Source organism: Plutella xylostella, chromosome 18 (genome assembly GCF_932276165.1).
Source record: "Plutella xylostella chromosome 18, ilPluXylo3.1, whole genome shotgun sequence".
NCBI lineage: Eukaryota > Metazoa > Arthropoda > Insecta > Lepidoptera > Plutellidae > Plutella > Plutella xylostella.
The window spans coordinates 9237199-9260978 of NC_063998.1; the positions used below are offsets into that span (position 1 = coordinate 9237199).

Genomic DNA, 23780 nt, shown 5'->3' on the forward strand with positions numbered 1-23780 from the left:
AAAATAATGATTAGGGGTTTCCAAACACGCTCTTAAGTAGTTAGAGGGGAGATAACAAATTTAATGAGCAAACCCTCAAAGGTGGCAAGTAGCCAGTAGTAGTTCTATGAAGAAAACCCAGGATACTATTGTGATGTGGCCTATAGGATCGTGTTCTTAAGTACTTCTCTAACGAGAAGGGCGTATGACCAGCAGGGGGTGATAATGATTGTTGGCTGATGCTATATTTGGCAATTTTCTTAGAATAATAACTGACGTGGTCATTTTGTTTGTTGAAAATGGAACGTGAATAGTTCCTATTGAAATAAGCGTGTATTGGAACGAAATTTGTTTTTTTAATCCTTCCAAAACCAAAATGGCGCTCAACCTATCTGTCAAGATCCATCCCGTTGTTTTATTTCAAATTGTAGACGCCTATGAACGTCGAAATGCCGATTCACATCGTGTTATCGGCACTCTACTCGGTAATTTATGTTTGTGATCTACAAAACCTTCAATAACCAAGTTTAAGTGATAAAATTCATGTTGTCATGTGGCAGCAAAATCTACCGGTTTTCCGCAGTTCTGTGCATCTAAAACCAATTTATTCAGTGTAATATTGTTTGCTTCAGTGTATATTAACGCTATTTTGCAAAATTTACCATTATTTCTCCTGATACTATCCATGAAAAGTGCAGTGTTTTGAGGTTAAGTTTTGTGATGCTGTTTTCCCAGGGACCGCTGACAAGGGTGTCGTGGAGGTAACCAACTGCTTCTGTGTGCCGCACAAGGAACATGCGGACCAGGTGGAGGCCGAGCTCAACTACGCCATGGACGTATACGAGCTCAATCGCCGAGTTAACGCCACCGAAAACATCATCGGTAAGTAAAGACCCAAATTCACGACTGTTTTCGCTTATTCTACTGGTTCTATAGAAAAGGAACTTATATTTATACATCCCTTTTCGTTATCATTACCCATTGATGAGATAAAGTGATGTTATTTATAGCCGGTCTGCCTAGAAAACTAAATCAATCAATTGTATCTATTCTGACTCTGCATTTAATCATATAAAACCTTTCTCACTTCCAGGTTGGTGGGCAACCGGCAACGAGGTGACCAACCACTCCTCGGTGATCCACGAGTACTACTCTCGGGAGTGCCGGGAGCCAGTTCACGTTACACTGGACACCTCCCTGCAAGGAGGTCGCATGGGTCTCCGTGCGTATGTGTGTGTGGCACTCGGAGTGCCCGGAGGCAAGCAGGGCTGCATGTTCACGCCTATTGATGTGTCGCTCACCAGTTATGAGCCCGAGGTGAGTAATTTGAGTCTCTGTTATGTATTTATAAAGTATTGTCCAATATCTGTGATGAATAGAAAACAGGTCGGTTGTTTAATAAATATCTGTATGAATAAATATCAAAGATTGTCTATAAGACCGGCTTTTGTACCCTAATTATGTTACAACTTGTGAATTTTATTATTCTTTTTGGTGAACAAAGAATTCATTTGAGAATGTATTCTATTCTATTCTAAATGGGGAATATCAAAGAAAACTTGATAAAAGCCTTAAATTGATTCAAAGCAAGCACAATGTACAAGTATCATTAAAATTTAATTATGATACATTTGGGTTTCTGTGGCACAGTAGTTTATAAATCAACTTTACAGCTAAATATAAAACCTGAACATCAATGTATTAAAAAACACACCTTTTTTTTTTTTTTTTTTTAATCTATTTATTTTATTGAGGGTTTAGTACACTAAAGTGACTATGTCACCCTCGTAGGGGCTTTATCTTATTCTAACTTATGATCTATTTTTTAAACCTATTTTAACTAGCGTATACAATAATTTGGCTTCATCTGATAGGGGACTAGCTAGAACTACGTTACAACCACCCAAGTTATTAAACATATCATTGTGATATATCTGTCGTCTAAAAGATTCGTTCCGGACACACTCCAGCAACAGATGCGTGGCGTCCTCCAGGACACCACACTCCGAGCAGTTCGGGGACGGGACTTTTTTCATTAGGAAGCCAAATTTGTTAGTCGGTATGTGTCCGGAGCGAATTCTCATGGCTAGGACTATATTATTTCTACTCATCTCACATCACACATTACAGATCGTAGGTCTGCAACTGTGTCAGAAGACGATGGCCCCCAATGGGCGCTCGAGGCAGGTGCAGCCTATGCAGGACCTGGCCCAGGTGTCGGAGGCCGCCGCCAAGCTGTCCACTCTCATAGAGCAGGTAAATTACTGCTTTTACTTAACAACAAAGGTTATCAAGCCTCAAGGTCAAAGAACCTGTACTAGGCCAGGGTGGTGGACTGGGCCTAAAACCCTTCCTTCATTGGTAGGGATACCAGTGCCCCAACTTGCACTGTATGTTAACCTAAAATCAATATGTATTAGGACCTAATACGAAAATAACTTTCGAGACTCAGAAGTGATTATTTTAAAAGAGAAAATTACAACTACTTCGACCAAGAGGTTGCCTAGATTATAATTTGAATGTGTGTGGTGTGCCTGGAGGATTGCTTATAGTGTTCGGTGTCCTGGATAACTATGGATGAGCAAAGAGGGCTGTCTGATTGTGATTGTAGTAATGATAGTGAGGACTTAGGAAAGCAACTCGAGGCTATTCCGACAGATGAAATTACGAGTGGCGGACTGTCTGATAGTGTGGATATGGAGGTTGAGTCTCTTGCTCAGACTCGGATGACGGAAAAGCGACCTCGGCCGCCGAGTGATGAAGCTGATGATGAGGGATTCTCGACCGTCCAACGTAAACGCAATTCAAAACGGGTTGCACGAACGTTGTCCAAGGATAATTTTGTTGAGGGAAATGAGATCCTATCCTCAGAGAAAAACGTTGTAGTTGTCCTAACGGCTAAAACTATATTGCCGAAGCAAGTAGGTATGGCGAAATTCCTATCCTCTTTAGGTGTTAAAAATATTTTGAAAATTAAGTCGATGGGTGTGAATAAACCTTTCATAACATTTGCAAGCCGGACAGATGCTGAGAAATTGATTGGTTGCGAGGAGCTGGTTCGACTAGAGTACAGATGCCATATTGACGATATACTCTATACATATGGTATTGTGAGGGAAATAGACGTAGACATGGATGAGAAGGAAATTCTTAACTCTTTCTCGTGTGACTCCCTAGAAATAGCCTCTGTCCGGAGGTTAAATCGTCTGAACGATCTTGGTGAATGGGTCGTCAGCGAATCTGTTCGCTTTGCATTCAAGAGCTCCTCCCTGCCGCCGTATGTCCAAGCATACGGGGTTCCGTTCAAGGTGGAGTCATACACGTTCCCAGTAACTCAATGCTCGGGTTGCTGGAGATTTGGACATACATTAAAATTTTGCCCGACTAAGAAAATCAGATGTCCAAAGTGCGGTGATAACCACCAAAACTGTGATATCGCTAACTATACATGTGTTAACTGCAAGGGTCCTCATATGGCCCTCGATAAATGCTGTCCTATTTTCCTGAAAGAAAAGAAAATCCGCATTATTATGAGTCAAGAAAATGTGAAATATAAGAAAGCCTTGAACTCTTTTATTCAATCAAACAAGCCGATGACAGTGACAAAATATGTGAACGATTGTGTTGCGGATCTTCAACAGCAGAACCCGACTTCAGGCATGCCTGTAGTACCGATACCTCAAAGTCAAACTAGGACTTACAGAGATGCCGTATTGGCCAAAGTACCTCGAGAATCAAATGAGGATTCCTCTCAGCAGAAGACACGTCCAAAGCGACCTACTCAAGACAATTCTCATAAGAATGCAGGACTTAAGGAACCCAAAGAAAAGAAAAAGCAAAGAGAAGTGGACCAAAGTTCTGAGAGTTCTTCGGAAGTGGAAGATAAAGTGGATGGTGAAGAGAAACAGAGGTTCTTGAATGAAGAAAGATACTCCTGGATTTGCCTGATGTTAAAAAAAATTAAAGACTTATTGCTATCCAAATCTTCGCTACAGGAGAAAATCATTGGTGTCTTCATGGTAGTTGTGGAGAAGTTTTCTAAATTTATAACAAGTATTTTTGCTAAAGGTGAGGTGACTGATTTTTTCTTATCTTTATTCCGTAATGGCTAAAACTCCTATATCCTGTGCTATTAATATCATACAGTGGAACTCTCAAAGTCTCAGACCTAAAATTGTAGAACTAGAAGATCTGTTGTCTAGAGATAAAATACATGTCTGTATAATTAGCGAGACTTGGTTGGAACCGGAGAGTAGTTTAAATGTTAATAGCTACAATGTATTCAGGCAAGATAGGTGTGACTCATTTGGTGGCGTAGCAGTTTTAACCCATAAGTCCTTGCAAGCATATACAATTCCTGTAAATATTAGTAATAATGGTATTGAGATAATTCAAATAAGAATAACCAACTGTAATACTTTAGAAAAAATTTTTTCTGTATATTGTCCATCTAGTGTCCATGTTAGGGCGGATTCGGCCAACGTCGTGTAACTTTTTACTCACGAGTAAAGTACCAGTTACTCGCGAGTAAGCAGATTTTGCATTCTACCAAACCTGAAACCAAGATAACTAGCTTATCCCAAGAATACCGCCGTTATACCGCCAAAATTGACCGTGTAACGAGCTTATCCGAGAGTAATTTTGTAATGGCGGCAGCACATCAGCTGATTAGAAAACCGTCATAATGACATATAAACACATCTGTCAAAACATAAACAAAAGTACGTTAAAAGGCAAAGTCTCGGAATAACAACAGCGAATAAAATATTAAAACATAAACAATTTCATACTTTTATAATCCATTCAAACTAAGTTGGCATGTCATTTCTATTGCATGCTTTGAAACGCAGCTATTTTTATTTTAGTTGCATTACAGTTTCGTTCCTCGTTCATTCAATTTAATCATGGTATAACTTGGTAGAATGCAAATGTACTTATCCTAGATATTTACTCGCGTATAATTTTAATTCCGGTATAGTTATTCTCGTGTAACGTGATGTTTGGACGAATCCACCCTTAGTCCTACTGAATGGGATGAGGTATTTTCTTTAGCTTCATCTAAGTCAATAATTTCTGGGGACTTTAACGGACACCATCCATGTTGGTGGAATAGTGGTAATTCTAGGGGAACCATGTTGTTTGATAGTTCTCTTGAACATGGTTACATTTCCATGAATAATGGTAGCCCGACTCGTGTTAAGTTGGTGAATGGGTGTTTACAACAGTCTGCCCCAGATATTACTTTTTGTACTAATGATATTTCTATTAATTTAGATTGGATGGTAACTAACGAAAATCTAGGCAGTGATCATTTAATTATCAAGTACTCCCTACGTTATCAGGATAGCTTAAACTTTATAAGTAAAAGAAATTTTGCTGAGGCTAAATGGCAGGATTATGCAAAATTGTTAAACGATGTCTTTTCTGATCAGCTGAATCATGAAAGTACCCAGCACAGTTATGATTATTTCCTACAAAAAGTCAATTTGGCTGCGGACAAGTTTATACCAATTAGAAAAATTTGTACCAACCCTAATAGTAAATTCACCCCCAAGCAATACTGGAGTCAAACCTTATCAAGAGTAGTTGCTGAACGTCGGCTGGCTTTAAAGAGGCTTAGACGTAACCCCACGCCGGAAAACCTTATCTTGCTTAAGGATAAAATCAGAGAAGCTCAACGCAAGATAAGACGCGCTAAATCGGATAGTTGGCACTCATTTTGCAATAAAATTGACGAATCCACTAACGCTTCTGACATGTGGAGAAAGATGAGGTGGATGAGGGGTTACAGACAAGCAAGGAGGTGTGCTTCTGAGGAGAGTAAATTAGAATTGCTACAATCGTTAACTCCAGACTTTGTACCCAATGAATGTCCTGATTTCTACTCTTCTAACGAGGTACTCGAATCTGAATTTACGATAGATGAACTAGAAAATAATCTTAAAATTAAAAATACTTCGCCAGGAGATGATGGCATTTCATATTCCATGTTAGTACATCTACCTATTAATGCAAAAAAAATACTTGTAAATATATTTAATGATATACTTAATTCGGGATATATACCTATACAGTGGAGAAACGTAGTAATAATACCTATTCCGAAAAACAATGGGGATAATAACTCTAAACTGAGACCTATATCGTTGATATCTTGTATCTGCAAACTATTCCACTCCATACTTAATAAACGTCTAGAATGGTATATAGAGAAAAATAAGTTACTTTCGGTCTATACAACTGGCTTTAGAAAAGGACAATCCTGTTTAGACAACTTAACTCGACTAATAACAAACATACAAATAGGTTTTTCTAAAAATACATCCACCGTAGCATGCTTTGTTGACATAGATGGAGCGTACAATAATATTTTAATTGAAGCCCTTGTAAATATTTTGGATAGAATTAAAGTCGGTACAATGATCTGTCGATATATTTGGAATTTTTTGAATGAACGGCATCTCAGAATTAAAGATGATTCAGAGAAGTTTGATAATTTTTTAAGGTATGCCAGCAAAGGTATCGCCCAAGGAGATCCTCTTTCTCCACTCCTATTTAATATTGCTACTATTGATATTTGTCGCCATATACAAAATGTTTATATAGGGCAATATGCCGATGATTTTGTGCTATATAGTAATCAACTTGAATTAAGAGACAGCGAATCGGATATTCAATTATCTTTGGATATTTTAGTAGACTTATTAGATGGACTGGGACTTCAATTATCTGCTTCTAAATCAAAAATATGTGTTTTTAGTAGAAACTTTAGACCCCAAAACGTTAATGTTTCAGTAAATGGTGTTCTGCTAGAGTGCGTTGAAAACATAAAACATTTAGGCGTGTGGTTAGATCGGTCCCTCCGTTGGACAAAACACATCAACGAAATATATGAAAAATCCTGCAAATTTTTACAAATTTTGTCAGTTTTATCTGGGTCGGGCTGGGGTATTCATCCTTCACACCTACGAAGGCTATACATAGCCCTTATAAGAAGTACAATAGATTATGGATGTTTTTTGTATGATAATAGTGCTAAAACACATTTGGCTAAGTTAGATATATTACAAAATAAGGCTCTAAGAATGATAGGTGGTTATATAAAATCTACTCCGATATATGCTATGGAGAGCGATTTATGTATTGTACCCCTTAATTTGAGAAGGCTATATCTGGCAATGAAATACTGCCTCAAATCCCAATCATTTCATGACAACCCTACTACCAAATGTCTATCTGAACTTTTATCTGAATGTAATAACAATAGCGTATATTGGGCTAGAAAAAAGAAGCCTCTATTGGTAGATATTTTCGAGACAACCAAGGTAGAAAATATTTCATGTGTCTTTCCTTTAGAAATGTTTAGTCTAGATGTATGGATCTCAGCTATTAGAATTAATGGTTTAGTGAAGCCTAACTTAGAATGTGTGTGTGACGCTAAAAGTATATATGAGCCCAATTTACTCAAAAATGTTGTCAAAGAGGAATTAGCTCTTAAATATAGTGGATACCACCAAATATTTACAGATGGATCCAAATCAAATGATGGCAGAGGAGCAGCTTACTATGATCCGTATTATAATGTAAATAATATATTTAAGATTAACTCTCCTATCTCCATTATGTCTATAGAATTACTTGCCATTTACAAAGCAATAGTTTATGTTCAAACTCGAAATTTTCCTAAAACTGTAATATTAACAGACAGTAAAGGTGCTCTACAGCATATAATTAGATGTGTAAAAGGGGGTCGAGGCCTTTCTATAGCGTACTCAATCATAGACAAACTGTTAAATTTGTATAAAAGTAACAAATCAATAATTCTACAGTGGATTCCATCTCATATTGGGCTACTCGGTAACGAGGAGGTTGACAGACTTGCTAAACAAGCATCTACAGATGGTTGTGAAACAGTTGTTTCAATAGGTTGGTCGGAAATATTAGGTAAATATAGACAGAAGATAAGGGAAAATTGGAAGGAATACTCTTTAACCTAATTTCTAAGCAAAAAGGCATCTGGTATAAAAGTATAGTCTGCGAGCCTCCTCGTATACCGTGGTTTAGCAATCTCAAGTTGAATAGACCTCAAACTGTTATGGCTCTTCGATTACGGACTGGACACATTCCACTGAATCAATTCGGGTTTCTAATGAGAAAAGTTAACTCCCCAAATTGCGACGAGTGCGGGGTTGAAGAGGATTGTTACCACTTCTTAGTGGAATGTGTCCGGAACCGCGATAAAAGACAATTACTAGTTAGTAAATTTAACTTAAATAGGCTTGATGTTGGAGTGTTCCATGGCATCCTTGCTGAACCTTGGTCAGAGGCAGCCAAATTATTATTTGAGTTTAGTTTAAGTAGGTAGGTAAATAAAATTGTTAGTTTTTGTAGTATTTAAGCGTAGGTATTATGGGACTGACATCGTCACTCAGTGACAAAAGTCCTCAAATAAATAAAGATAAAAAAAAAAAAAAAAACTTTCGAGACTAATTGTTCTGTCTGTAAAACCAAAATAAAAGCAATACTCCTCTAATCTACAGGTGCTACAATATGTAGAAGATGTGCTAGCAGAGAAGACGGTCCCGAACAACGCAGTCGGTAGACAGCTGCTGGAGCTGGTGAACTCCGTGCCCAACCTCGCTGCAGACTCCTTCACCGATGCCTTCGCTAGCAGCATCAAGGACTTACTTATGGTCAGTTTTACTCAGATTGTGTCAGATTTATACAGGTTATTGAAAAGTATAATGATAAAGAATGGTATAGTTAGTATAGTAAGTCTAAGGGGGTGATTCAGGAGGTCATCGAAATAAATTTTGAATTTGTTGCAACAGTTACTAGTTCATGGGCAGATATGACCAGGACTAGCCATAGGCACTTCAGCTTGCAGAGCCCTGTCATTCGTAGTTTGTAATGAGCAGCTCTGTCTGACAATGTTATTGTGGTGATTGGGTGACCAATAGACATATTCTAATCCTCATCTGTGTTGTCATTTCCAGGTGGTAACCCTGGCCCAACTGATCAAGACTCAACTTCAGCTGAACGAGAAACTTACTCTGTTGACGGGAACACAGTAACAGGAATAACGGAGGTTGCGTCACAAACTATCATTTGTATTATTATTATTATTGAAGAACACCAGTAACACACTACAAGGCCGGCTATAGGATACAAATAAATAAGTGTACTTATTACATTCCTTGTAATAAACACTATTTTTGATCCCATCCGTTTGTATTTATTTTGATATATCTTCGTATCGTACCCATCATAAGTGACTATTCAATTTACCTTTAGACTTTGGACTAGGCAAGTAGTCACAGGATCTCAATTAGCCAAATAATACTTTGTTTTTGTAATCAAATCACATCTGTATTATAAATAACAATTAATTCAACACAACAGTAACAATAATCTTATCAAAAATCAAACTACGTTATCAGAAACTTGTCAGTGGAACACAGTTTCCGTTTCCGGTGGCACTGCCACAGCCAATCAGCGCGCAGTATCTGCGCTGAGGGCGCCACTTGCGCCGCGTCGCAACTTGCGTCTGCGCATAGCACATAGGTCACTCCGGTTTCCGAATCTATGTTTGATGGCTGAAAAAAAAGGAAATAATTTGTGAGAGTGTGACATAATTTCTGCCATGCATGATGAATAGAACATAATAATTTACAGCAATTCATAAAGATCAAGATAATTGGATTTAAACTGACCTCTAATACCTCTCCACCGTACGCTAATACATATCGCTTCAGCAGTTCCATATCAAATCCTTCATCAACAACACCCTTGTCTATGACAAATGTGGAACCATCTAGAAAATCTGGCAATGTTTTACTCTCATCTATCTTCACTTTGGTTCTGACTGGAATGTCTTCCTCAGTTTTTTCACCTTCAGAATCGCTAATCGTGACATTGCCTTTTATCCTTTCGTCTCTTACAAACGCTACATCATCTGAACCTTGCGACATGTTGATGTCTTGTTGTTTCTTAGGGCTGGTCATGTCTTTTGAGGTATTTCTGTCTTCTTTCTTTGCTGCTGAATGATTATCTCTTTCTCTTTCTTGCTTTTGTTTTCCCTCCTCATCCTGTTTTTGCTTTCGCACAACTTTTTCAATTTCTTCGTCGGTGTCGCCCTCTGGAAATGAGATAAGTAGACGTTATTGTAAAATAATTATATTAGGGGTAATAAGAGTAATATCTTTACATTCTCTCACAAATTCGTGTTTACTATTCGTTTTTATGCGGCTTTTCCTAAGGTTTGCTCGCCTTTTCATGGTTTTCAAAAAAAGATCTTGCAATATTAGAAAATCTAGGCAACCTCCAGTTGTTTTAAGTTCTACTCCACTAGAGATATGCACATATCACTGTTTCTGTTTGTGTGCAATAAAGAGTATTTTATCTTATCTTATCTGGTGGAAAGGCACTCTAATGGCCACTACTCACTATCGTCATTACTCGATAGTTTTACTCGAAGTGAGTAAAAATCTACGCAAAACTCACAGCTCGATGGAATTAAATGAAAGTAATTATGCCATGGATTTTACTCGACAGTTTAGCTCGATCGAGTAATACCGTATGTGAGTACAGGCCATTAAACACGTGAGCGTTATCTGCGCCACCTCCGTCCCTCATCACAGTCATCACACACAAAACCATCGACTTACCTTCATCCCCACCCCCCTCCCTCTCCAACTCCTCCTCATCCTCCTCACTCCTCTTCACCAGCCTAGCTGGCTCCGTGGCGAACCACTGCCACGGCAGCAGGCGGCGGCGCGCGCAGCACTCGTCCACCCATTCAGCCTTGACAATGATGGCTGAGGCGCCGTTGGGCTCCGCGCGGACTGTACGGAGCTTGGGCGTGTTTGGGAACGCGCATCTGCGGGTAATGTTGGAAAACTTATGAATGACTTGTGAGTGAGTATATGGATGGATATTGTATCTTTTCCGAAAGAAATATTTTACCTACTAACGCTCTTTTCTTGCTCTTTATTTAAGTATACAAAAATACTATGAAGTACCCCCTTATACATATGTAATTATGTAGTATGATAAGTGGATAAGTGTCGCAACAACCATATCATCATGATAGATCCCTATCTAACAACTAAAGGCTGAATGCCTTAATGTAAGGCTCAAGACACACTGAACAGATGCAAGAGAGAGGATTTTTAAACATACCAAATCTATAAATGTTTATAAAAGTGAAACGAAAGGCGATGCCATCTCTTTCTTCCGTCTTATCAGCGTATTTTTCACCTCAGATAATAAATACATACTGCACCAGTACTCACATAAGATGCGTGCACCTCGCATCCCAATCCCTAGAATATCTAGCTCCACAAGCTAGCGCCTTGTCTCTGACTGTACCACGCCGGGGGTTCTCGTAGCCGGAGAGAACAAACACGACGTGGGAGAGAAGAGTGTGCGGGGTGGAGGACACCGGGCCGGGCCGGGGGCGCTTCGCTTCTGGGTGGAAAAGGGGGAAGTATGTTTTATTTTAATTATTTTATTCGGAAAACTAGCGATTATTATAATGTTGAGTACCTAATACATATTAAAATAAATAACAGACATTGATTGCCACTGGTAGGTAATAAAGTGGATATTTGGAAAAAGTCGTGAGCAGGTTATACATGTATAGTTATAATAAAAACTGATAACTTTAAATACATAATTATGTTTTTTTTTTTTTTTTTAAAGTTTATTCATATATTTTTCTTAATTGGTATTACAATTTAGGTCTGCCAAACTGCGCAGCAGTTTGATGGCGGACATAGCACTCTCTTAATACAATAAAATAGGCAATTATTAATACTTTAGGTACTTACATATCTATGTTTATATAAGGTGAGGTACACATTATCATATCTGATCTGAACAACAGTAAGTCAGAGAACACAAAGAAGGATGCAGTAATAATTTTGACTTTGAAACAGTGAAGACGGTAAGTAGGTAGATAACCGGACTTGACATCGTAAGTTAATTTAATATCAGGTAAGTAATATTATCGACAAATTAATCTAGTACTTTTAGGTATATATAATAAAATTATAACAGAAACAAAAAATAAAAAATGTTTAAATAGGTACAGCCTGCAGTCAAAATTGACTCTTACGAAGGAGGGCTTAAGATCGATAATGAGTCCAAACAAAGTGTACAGTGCTTTGATAATGCGCATAGAAATCTTTGACAGCTCGGTTGTTTTCGATTATGTGACACCTGATATTGACTCCTATTTCTTTCGAACAAGGTGCAAAATGCAAGTGTTTTTTTTTTTAAGGCTCTTACGATTTAATGATTCGGGTGTGAAGACTGTGAAGATCTGCATGTGCATTATCAACCCTGGACAAGTGTACGTTTAGCGAGACCGCCAGCGTACACAATAAAGTACCTACGCATTGATAACAATGTTAGGCGCACTGTGAGAGGTAGTGTAGTTTTAATCTTACTTTCAGGTTCGTTTTTGAAGTGGCTTTTTCTACAAAACCCTCAGGTAATTCATTGTGTAAGGTAGGAGTAAGCCATTGCCTTGTTCGCTCACCAAAGTAATTACAGGTGCTCGGTACACTATAAGTACTGGTTTCCGCCTTACGGGTTGGATAGCGATGAATTCTTTCAATTTTAAATTCAGTATTATTATACTGTTCTAATATTAACAGCTGTTTTAATTTAAGATCAATGGGTAGTATTTTAGTGATATTGTATATTTTTTCATAGTTTTTATTAAGATTTCGTTTAGTTTTTGAGTCTATTAAAAATTTTAGAAGTTTCATTTGTAGTAATTTTATTTTATTTATGTATGTTTGAAAGGTAAGTCCATAGCTACTCAGCCCGTAACACATTATAGCATCTGCCAATGCATAGTACAACATATACATAATACTTTTACTTACAATTCTTTTTAGATTATACATTTTACCTATAACTGATCTTAATTTAGTGCAAACATATTCTACATGCAGTGACCATGAAAAGCGGCAGTCTATAGTTAAACCTAAGTATTTGTATGAGCTTACCTCTTCTATTTCCGTACATAGGCAGTTATCTTTATTGTTATGGAAACAGTCATAGGTATGCCCTCGTAAACTAATTTGGCTATACTTATAATTACTGTAAGGTGAGCATATTCTTAGCCACTTAGTTTTATTGGTGTTTATTATAATGCCATTATCATGGGCCCAACACACAATGCGATCAAAATCGTCTTGTATTGCGTTTTGTATACATAAGTCATCTTTACCGCTGTAGATAAGGCAAGTATCATCCGCATACATGTACATATTGCACTTTTCGATGACGTTGGGCATGCTATTAACATGCATAATGTACCCCAAAGGGCCATATACAGATCCAGTTGGCACCCCGTACCTAACGTCACCATCATAGCTTATGGTTTCTCTCACACGAACTCGAACTTTGCGGTTTGCGAGATAAGTTCGGAACCAGTTATTGATAGGACCGCGGATCCCACACTCACTCATGGCCTGCAGCAAGCCGTCATGGTCCAAGGTGTCAAACGCTTTTTTAAAGTCAATGAACACAGCCACTACCAGTTTTCTTTCGTTTAATGAGTTGTTTACGTAATTAGTGAATTGAGATAAGGCAGTTGCTGTGCTCCTATTTGGCCTAAATCCATGCTGGACATCTGTTATCACATGATTATTTTCCAGGAATCTAGTGATTTGGTTAACTAAAATTTTTTCTACTATTTTATTTATAGTGCTCAAGATAGCAATCGGTCGGTAATTGGTATATTCTGAATGTAATCCTTGTTTGTATATTGGTCGTATTAAAGAGATCTTTATAGCATCAGGATATAAGCTTTTTTCTATGCATAAATTAATAAAACGGGCAATTATTGGACTTATTTGTTCCTTTACTTGTTTGAGATCTCTCACCCTGACACCGTCAGACCCCGGCGACTTGCTGCACTCCATAATATCGATAATTTTAGACACATTTAATGCGGTAACTTTCTTAATTCTAAAACTTACATTAGTTTCCTTAACATATGAGCTTCTATTTAAAAAGTTTTTATTACACTTATGCTTTATTCCGTCAATTTCCTTTGTAAAGGTATCACAAAAGCTATTACACACATTCACTAATGAGGACTCAGATTTGCACAGATATTTCTCAATTACACTGTCAACACTCGATGGTTTTTTTCCCAGCCACTCATTTATGTTGCACCAAATTTTTCGCATATCTCCCTTACACTTTACTAACAAATCTTGCTTGTACTTATTCTTAGCTTTGTTTATTATCTTATTGGCTTTGTTTCTGTATTTGGTGTATTGAAGTCGCAGGTTCATACTCTTAGGGGACGATTTCCATTGTCTAAATAATGTATCCCGCCTGTCGAGGATCCTAAGTAGGTCCTTATCAACCCAATTCTGGGTGTCTCTTTTTGTTAGCCCACGCAGGACTCTTGAAGATTCGTAGATTTCACCAAAAATCGCGCATAAGTTCGTGTACAGTTCGATAGGGCAGTCAGTATTCATTAACTCTAGCCAATCTATTTGTTGTAATTTCTCGCTAACCCTTTTGTTATTGTACATAACGCTGCTCCTAGGTGACTCATCCCTCGTGACACATGTATCAGCTGTTAGACCCGTCAAGTAGTGATCAGCAACGCGCTGGGTCGAAACGTAAGTAGACAGCATAGATGACGACGATTTCTCAGCACGTACAAAAATATGGTCCAAACATGACGTAACCCGGCGTCCCGCAACTATGACGTCACGGGTCACGTCTCTTATTCCACACTGTAATCCGTGTTGTGAAAGCATGTTTAGGTACGGCTCCGCCGCTGGATCCATGTTATATGTGAGTATGTTTATGTTACAGTCTCCGATAAGCATGACGTCATTATCAGCTGGTACAGTACTCATTAGGTTATTTATTTCGGTGATAAATAGGTTTTTGTTGCGATGAGGTGGCCGGTAGATTGCAAAGATATCCATTTTGTAGCTATTTTGTGTTAGTTTTCCATGTAATAGTTCCAATTCACAGCTACTATTTGTATTATTTATTGTAAATGGTAAGTGTTGTTTTGAGTATATAATTATACCTCCACCACGCTTATTTTGCCTTGTTCTGCTGTTCATGTTTGTGACGCCCGCGCACCATAGAAACAAGAAGCCAGCGCGACGTCACGGAAAATTCCACGGCCGCGAGCAAGTAAACAACATCCGCCGCCGCCGCTGCCGCCACTCGATGACGTCATGGAAGATTCCACTGCCACTGAAGTAAACAAGATTCGCCGCCGCCGCGTGCCGCCACTCCCCACTACAGAAGCCGCATATAAAAGGGCGCACGCGCGGACAGAAAGGCAATACTCGTGGGGTCGTCTTAGTGCTCACACCTAGCTCTGGTTGCGGTTCGGTCGACCGCGTCGCTTCCGGAGGTCTAGTGCGCTAAGACATAGACCGGCTCAGTAAGTCTGCCTTCCTCAAGCTTGCGTTGTGGTCTTCCCCCGCACACGTTTGCAAGAGCCTGGTGGAACTACGGAGTTCTCGAAAGACCTGGCACTTCTACTAAGTCTGGTTGCGGTTCGATCGCTCGCGTCGCTCCCAGAACCCAAAGGAACTGCCGGATTCTGTACCACGTTTATTCCACCCCTGCTTCCTCAACCTCTCTGTAAAAGGGCCTTCAGCCGCAAGCATAATTGTCATATCCAAAAGCATTTAAAAGCATAACGAGTCGCATCAGAATTGTCAATAAAATTAGATTATCGGTTCTTGGTCGTATTCATAGTCTGGGCCGTATGTTGTAATTATAACGTGTCGTTGGTTAAGCATTATGTATAAATAAAAGTCAAAGATTTTATCCTCGTTGTATTCGTAAAACCAAATCAGTTGTTTCAATTCAAACTCCACTCAGATAGGTAACCCAAATGATCAGTCATTAGGTTAATTTATGTTAGCGTAGCACCCCCTGAGCTAGCCGCCCCTAAGGCGCTACGTTACATTTGGCGCCCAACGAAATAACCCTGAAAGGGTAGGCCCACTTGTTTCGTAATACTAAGATTTACGTTACATTTGTTGCCCAAAATTAGTAATCCAAACGGGAAGACCATTTTGTTCGGAATTCAGGCCAAGAGTACAAGTAGGTACTTCGGTAGTCTTTCGTTTTCATCGGTCGGTCAAACCACAAGGGAGGTTCGGTTTTTGTCGTATTATGAGTAACTTAGTAGGATACGTTAAAATCGACTCAGTTTAGTAAGTGATTCGGTAGGTTTCAGTAGTCAAACACCAGTCACAAAGAAAGGTACGGTCAGTACAAAAAATTAAAATAAACCCGGGATTCAAGAAATAACAACGGAGTAAGAAGGAACGAAATAGGAAAAGAAATAAATAAATGTCATCGTGGATATATAAATTAAAAAAGGAGGATTTAATCAACGAGTTAGAAAAACAGGATATACAGTTACAGTTTAAAGATTTATCAGTAGAGGATTTAAGAAAAACATTAATTAAAAAACTAAGGGAACAAGCAGATAGGGGGGAAGAAATTTGGGAGGATAGCAGGTCAGAAGAGGACATGTCAAAAGAAAAGAACAGCACAACGACTGCCAGGAGCCCGACAGACGGCTCAGCAGTCAAGATAACAGCAGAAATACAAGCGAACAAGGAAATCATGCAGGCGGTCTTGGGATGGAATATCACATTTGATAACCACAACGACCCAGTAGATTTCATAGAAACATTAGATGAATTCATAGAAGGCACAGAAGTGAATAAGGAGAAATTATTACACCTGTTACCGAGGATATTTAAAGGACAGGCATTAGCATGGTATAGGAACAATAAAAGTCTCTGGAATACTTGGGACGACTTTATACAAGGATTTCAACTCCAGTATTACCCGAATAACCAGGAAAATAGTTTATTAGAACGAATAATCGCGCGAAAGCAAAGATACTTAGAAGATTTCAATACTTATTTAACCGATATACAAACACTAATGAGGCGATACGGGAAACTGACAGAAGAAGGAAAACTCGAAAGAATTTACGAAAACTTAAACACAAATTACAAATACTACGTCAAACGGAAGGATTTCAGTAACCTTAGCGAACTCATCTCGATAACTAAAGACTTTGAAAAACTGAACGCGGAACGATATAAACCAAGGTCAACAGCAAACGCCGCAACAAAACCAACATTGCCAAGCAACCGTAGACCACTTGACGACGATAGAATACATAGGTCAAACAACGGTCGTAAAATAAATCCAAACTACAACAGCGAAACACACTGCTGGAAGTGTGGAATGCCGGACCACTTAGCTAGAGGATGTAGGAGTCGGAGGGCAATATTTTGTTGTAAATGCGGAATCATGGGAAGAACCAGTTTTAATTGTTGCCTGAAGACAGAATCGAGAACAATAGAAAATGAATCGTACACAATCAGGGACGTAACGCGCGATAATCGAATATTTATTGAGATACAACTTAACGGGAAGAAATATGAAGCATTATTAGACACGGGAGCAACAAATTCATATATAAACCACGAAATTTACAAGGAATTATTAGACGCAGGAGCAATGCAGTTTGACACAATAAAGAAAGTTATCCTAGCCGGCGGAAGCATAATAGAAATAAATAAAGCGCTAACATTAGACATAGAAATAGACGGCATTTCAATAAAACACCAAGTCAACATGTTACCTAACACGAAAAGGATAATAATCGGGATGGATATCTTAAAAAGACTAGGGATGGACATAAAGTGGAACAAGATAGAGGAAAATAAAGATATTAAACCTGAATTAGCCGAAACAAATGAAATGAAAAGCACAGTAATACCATCAGAAGATAGTTTAGATCAAGCTCAAAAAAAGGAATTAGAACAAGTCCTAGATGAAGAGTTCAAGAAATGCGAAAACAGCCCAATCGGTAACAAATGGGTGGAACATAAAATAAAGCTTAAACATAAGGAACCCGTCAAGCAAAGATACTTCCCACGGAACCCAAAGATTCAAGAAATCATTAATGAACACGTACATAAGATGTTAAAAGACGGCATTATAGAAAAATCAAGTAGTCCTTACAGCTCACCGGTAGTCCTAGCAAAAAAGGAAATCGGAGAATATCCTAAATATGATTTCGAGATACAATACCGCAGCGGGACACAAAACAAAATAGCTGACGAGTTGTCTAGGAACCCAGGATACGCCAGTGCAGTCGAAAAACAAAATTGGTATGACAAGAAATTTAAGGAAATCGCGGAAAACCAAAACAAAGACGAAAATTACTGTATAAAAGACGGAAAGCTATATAAAAAAATCACGAACAACTTGTACGGCATGAAATTAGAAGAATATTCAGAATGGAAATTATGCGTACCACGTGAGGAAACTTTAGAAATTTTAGAACAAAATCACGACGACCCAAGTGCGGGACATTTAGGCGTGAAGAAAACCTTGAACAGAATCGCCCAACGATACACTTGGCCTGGGATGTATAAGGACGTAACGAGATACGTGGGCAGATGCGAAGCATGTCAAAGGCATAAACCATCACAAGAGAAAAAGGCAGGGGTAATGCATATAAAGAGTACCAATGGTAAGAAGAAGAAGAAAAAGAAGAAGAGGAGTGGAAAAAAAAGGAACGGGGGACACCGAAGTGGGATAGTCCGTCTCCCTAAATATATCAGGAAATCGCAATAAGAGCGCGGTTTTCCCTTTCCTTTTCTTTTTCTTTTTAATAGCAAAGGAGCTACATTTTTTTTATTTTTTTTGTTGGTATTTTTGGTTCGTCACAATTTTGACAAAGTTTTTTTTTGTTGTTTTATTCTGTGTACTCAAAGTCAAAAGCAGAAGGAGTACTATTTGTTAAAATTTGGTTAAAATAGTTAGTAAAATAGTCGCTTATATAGGTATAGGACTACTATTCTTGGAATAGTTAGTAAATTAGTTTTTCTAAGTAGCACTTAAAAGTATGAAGATAGTTAAGTTTCGCAAGTTTTGAGGGACAAAACCACAAAAGGATTTCAGAGTATACAACATGTACTTAGACGGTGATTTTTACAGGTAAAAATCTCCATAAGAAGGGGGAGAATGTGACGCCCGCGCACCATAGAAACAAGAAGCCAGCGCGACGTCACGGAAAATTCCACGGCCGCGAGCAAGTAAACAACATCCGCCGCCGCCGCTGCCGCCACTCGATGACGTCATGGAAGATTCCACTGCCACTGAAGTAAACAAGATTCGCCGCCGCCGCGTGCCGCCACTCCCCACTACAGAAGCCGCATATAAAAGGGCGCACGCGCGGACAGAAAGGCAATACTCGTGGGGTCGTCTTAGTGCTCACACCTAGCTCTGGTTGCGGTTCGGTCGACCGCGTCGCTTCCGGAGGTCTAGTGCGCTAAGACATAGACCGGCTCAGTAAGTCTGCCTTCCTCAAGCTTGCGTTGTGGTCTTCCCCCGCACACGTTTGCAAGAGCCTGGTGGAACTACGGAGTTCTCGAAAGACCTGGCACTTCTACTAAGTCTGGTTGCGGTTCGATCGCTCGCGTCGCTCCCAGAACCCAAAGGAACTGCCGGATTCTGTACCACGTTTATTCCACCCCTGCTTCCTCAACCTCTCTGTAAAAGGGCCTTCAGCCGCAAGCATAATTGTCATATCCAAAAGCATTTAAAAGCATAACGAGTCGCATCAGAATTGTCAATAAAATTAGATTATCGGTTCTTGGTCGTATTCATAGTCTGGGCCGTATGTTGTAATTATAACGTGTCGTTGGTTAAGCATTATGTATAAATAAAAGTCAAAGATTTTATCCTCGTTGTATTCGTAAAACCAAATCAGTTGTTTCAATTCAAACTCCACTCAGATAGGTAACCCAAATGATCAGTCATTAGGTTAATTTATGTTAGCGTAGCACCCCCTGAGCTAGCCGCCCCTAAGGCGCTACGTTACATGTTAAATCCGTTTATATTGTACATGCAGAGCTCCTCTTGTTTCAAGTTAACTTCTGTAAATATCATTATATCCAAGCTACATAGGCATGGTTGTAGAATAACAAGTACTTCATTGAAATGTTTTCTAAATGAGCTAACATTCATGTGCACAATTTGTAAATGAGTGTTTTGGTTATTTATGCACGTAGCCCATTTATTACTTTCCGTGTATCTTGTGTAATCTATATCTGCTGGTAGGTCGTGAGCCATAAGTAGGAGAATATAATATTACTTGAGGTTATGTGTGTAGATTGGAGGGGATAATAATGATGAGTAGGAATACCGGGATACTAGTCTTTCATCTGTGCTTGTATATCGGCCTCTTGTCGTATGTTAATAATTTTTGAATCGGCATCTTTTTTCACCAAGATTTTTGAGTTTTGAATCCATATAAACTTGTGGGAAGTTTTAAGATTCGTTTTTGTTTGCCAAAACAGATTGCGAGTTTGCTTAGTAATATTTTCATTGATATATATAGGATCCTCAGTGGCGTTTTTAAAGAAAAAGTTGTTCGTGAGCCGCTGCTTGCGGCGCTGCAGCCATGAGTCACGCGCACTCTTTGTGCGCAGGCTCATTATCAGCGTCGTGTTGCGGCGGTCCGTTTTGCCTTTTTCACCGCCTACCCTCCACACATCCACTATATCTTGTATCGGCAGTTCCAATTTTGATGCAATTTGGGAAACTGTTTCTCTTATGGAATCATTCTGTATCTGTACTCCTACTAGTTCTACTTTCTTCTCGGTTTCTTTTTGTTCTATCCACTGTACTCTTTCTTCAAGTGCACTGTTGCACTTTTCTAGATACTTGTTCCGATTTACTAAGTCGGTGATCTTGTTTTCAGTTTTTTTGTTTTTCTCGATGCAGTCGGCCTTAAAATCAATTAACTCCTGATACTTCTCTGCGTAGAAGTCGATTGTTTCGGCCATCTCATCCAATTGTTTTTTCATTGTGTAGATAACCTCCATTTTCTTATTTACTTCTGTTAACAAATTCTCAACAGTTAGTTTAGAGGGATCTAGATCAATCTTAGGTACTGTTTTCGGGCTTTGCTTTGGTGTCTTTGAACATTCCTCACACGTATCGTTTAGTGCAAAGGTTTTTATGTTTCCGGCACATGTTTTATGGAAGTAGTTTCCGCACAATCCCTTACATTGAACACTATCCCCTTTAGTTTTGGAGATATATTGCTTACATTTTTTGCACTGCACCATTTTAACGCAAGTACCGCACCACCGTAATGTTTAAGCTCGTTAGAAACTGGTTAAAAAAACAGTAAGTAAGTTTATTGCAGTTTTTTTAACAGTTAACAAACTTGTTAAAAAAACTGCAATAAACTTACTTCTTTCAGAGGAAAGTTCTCCAGAATGTCTTCTTTTATGCTTTCTTGATTCCTCGCGACTCCTTCCATTTCTATCTTCATCCTTTTTGCTGGACTGTGGGGTTCTATTACCATGTCTGTCATCGTTTCTTTCACTACTTCTACTTGTATTTAGCTTTTCTTTATCTCTACTTTTACTTTGACTAGCCTTTTCTGTTCTTTTATCAGATTCAGATTCTAATGCAAAGGAGAATTTGTCTTTTTCTTGTTTATCTGTTTTATTGTCTTTTGTTTTGGGTTTAGGAGTCTCCACTTTAGCAGATTCTTCTTTCTTTTTCTTGTCATCATTATGTCTTTGAACTATTTTATCTATTTTAGAGTTTGGTCTGTCATCTTCATCATCATACATGAGGCTGTTTCGTTTCCTGTCTGGGGTTGAGTTGCTGTGATTGGCTGATGATGATGATGATGTTTTATGTTTGTCTTTGCAAATTGGTGTCTTCACTAGTTTTGAAGCTGAGTCAGATGCGTTTTTGATTGCTAGTGAGTTGGCTTGTTTAATTTGAGATTCTGAAAAGTAGAAAACAATTATGTAGACATTTTTATTTTTAATAAACAGAGTCTTGCAATGGCTGCCTGTTTTGCACAGTATTAGTATAGTTTCTCAAGGGTACAACTTGTAATTTTCATGAATCTACCTGTTGAGGTTCCAGCATTTTTGTTCTGTAGATATTTAGCAAACAGGTCTCCGGGCTTGAAGATTTCCTCTTCATCGGAGGAGTGTGTGTCCATGGAGAACAGGCGGTTAGGGACAGCGGAGGGGTTTGATGCAGTAACTGGGTTTGCAGCTGAGGGTCCCTCTTCAGGTTCAAATATGTGGATAAAGGACAAGCCGTACTGTAACAAAATAATGGAATATTAATAGTATATTAATATTAATAATAATATAATAACATTTATGTAATTTTTGCCTGCTTTAGGGAAAGAAAGAAAAATTTAAAATTGTATTTATTTGACAGGTACTAGCAAAATATCAAGAATAAAATTAAGCATTCACCATAATTCATATTCACCTGACAATGCTTATTGTAAGGCTGCGAGCACACCACTCTCACTCTGTCCCACTTCTGGTCCTTTGCGTCGGCAGCGAGCTGGTCGGCACTGAATGACCTCACTTTGTCCACACCCTCCCCTTTCCTGGAGTCAGATGGTGACAGGAACACACAACTTGGCACCAGCACCTGTTGATTGAACTGGGTTACAGACTCTTCAACTTTGGAAAATACAAAAATAAGTAAGTAATCATCATAATTTAAGATAAAATACTGTTGGCATGGCTTTACACAGTAAATATAGTTTATAGTGTAATCTCTGATTATTGTACAGCATACATACAGTTTTTAGGCTACTGAACCATAATCCTAGTTCACTTGTAATATACTTAGTTGATTATTCACTCTACACAACTTGTCGGGCTCAGAGCCCACAGCCCAAAGCTGATCAAGTTCATTATCCACCACCACTGTACACACCTTGTAGGGCTCATTGGGAGTCTCGGAGCGCCCCACAAGCACCTCGACGAGCGCGGCGTGGTGCGCCCCCACGTTCACCGAGGATATCCTCACAGTTCCCGCCAACTGAAGCACCACCGAACACGACGGCTCCCCTCGACTGCACAGCCACTTCTTCTTAGAGATCTCATTCGCTAGGAGATTACTGGCCGGGTTACCCTTGGGAGTGGTGAAATAGTTGGTTTAACCTGTGTTTTTGGAGTTATGGGTTATAGTTTACAAGGGACTGGTTGGTAGATTGTGTACTTACAGAGTCTTCGCTGCTAAAGCTGACTACGTAATCGATTTTAACTCGGGGCATGTTTAAATTTGTTTCACTGTCTCATTGAAATGGTTAATTTTATCGTATTTTGTGAAAATATGTTACAATCTGTGGGGACTCATCTAATTAAAACAGAAATTTGCCCGCAAACTAAGCCCGCAAAACATTGAAAACATGTTGCCATTTGATTTGACAGATGTCATTTGACGATTATTGAGTTACGTTGCACAACGTTGGATGATAATCCACTTGTTTTGTGTTTCAGAAAACAACACAAGGCAGTTGTTGGAATAAACGTTACTATTGTCGTTTCTTTTCAAGCAAAAAAATAACGCATCTATAACTTTTAGCAATATCCATTAATATTCTGAACTACCTAACTTCTACATTGCAGGTATTATGATCTGAGACCTAAGAGTTCTAAACTATAGAAAATCTATTGAGCCTTGCGAGATATCGCGACACGTCGCGTCGGGGTTCAAAAGGTTAAGAACCGTTGGCGTTTTTGAGGTGGCAGATAGTGTTTCTGCATGGGTAGATATGGAGTAGAGTAGTAGTAACAAAGAGATAAATAAGTAACTAGGTACCCAGCTAAATCTTATTAGCGCACCGAACACAAGACAGTGTCTAAAGGGCCACACCAACTTCGCTAGCTACAGCTAGCGAGAGTAGCGAGCCT

At 38.8% G+C, this 23780-nt stretch overlaps 2 protein-coding genes across 2 annotated transcripts; one reads left to right on the top strand and one right to left on the bottom strand.

The window, feature by feature from the left end:
• Window positions 1-303: 303 nt before the first annotated feature.
• On the top strand, window positions 304-9203 carry LOC105386332 (eukaryotic translation initiation factor 3 subunit F). Its single transcript, XM_038114092.2, has 6 exons — window positions 304-464; window positions 715-861; window positions 1073-1296; window positions 2110-2235; window positions 8520-8672; window positions 8976-9203. Exons 1-6 carry the CDS (start codon window positions 356-358, stop codon window positions 9051-9053), a joined length of 837 nt encoding a protein of 278 aa, XP_037970020.2. The 5' UTR covers window positions 304-355; the 3' UTR covers window positions 9054-9203.
• A 156-nt stretch (window positions 9204-9359) lies between these two features.
• LOC105386329 (DNA repair protein XRCC1) lies at window positions 9360-23211 on the bottom strand. The gene is made up of 9 exons (XM_048627196.1): window positions 23090-23211; window positions 22801-22998; window positions 22342-22509; window positions 21967-22165; window positions 21290-21838; window positions 11274-11448; window positions 10647-10858; window positions 9693-10117; window positions 9360-9575 (listed from the first exon to the last, which is right to left on the bottom strand). Exons 1-9 carry the CDS (start codon window positions 23138-23140, stop codon window positions 9408-9410), a joined length of 2145 nt encoding a protein of 714 aa, XP_048483153.1. The 5' UTR covers window positions 23141-23211; the 3' UTR covers window positions 9360-9407.
• Between the last annotated feature and the right edge of the window lie 569 nt (window positions 23212-23780).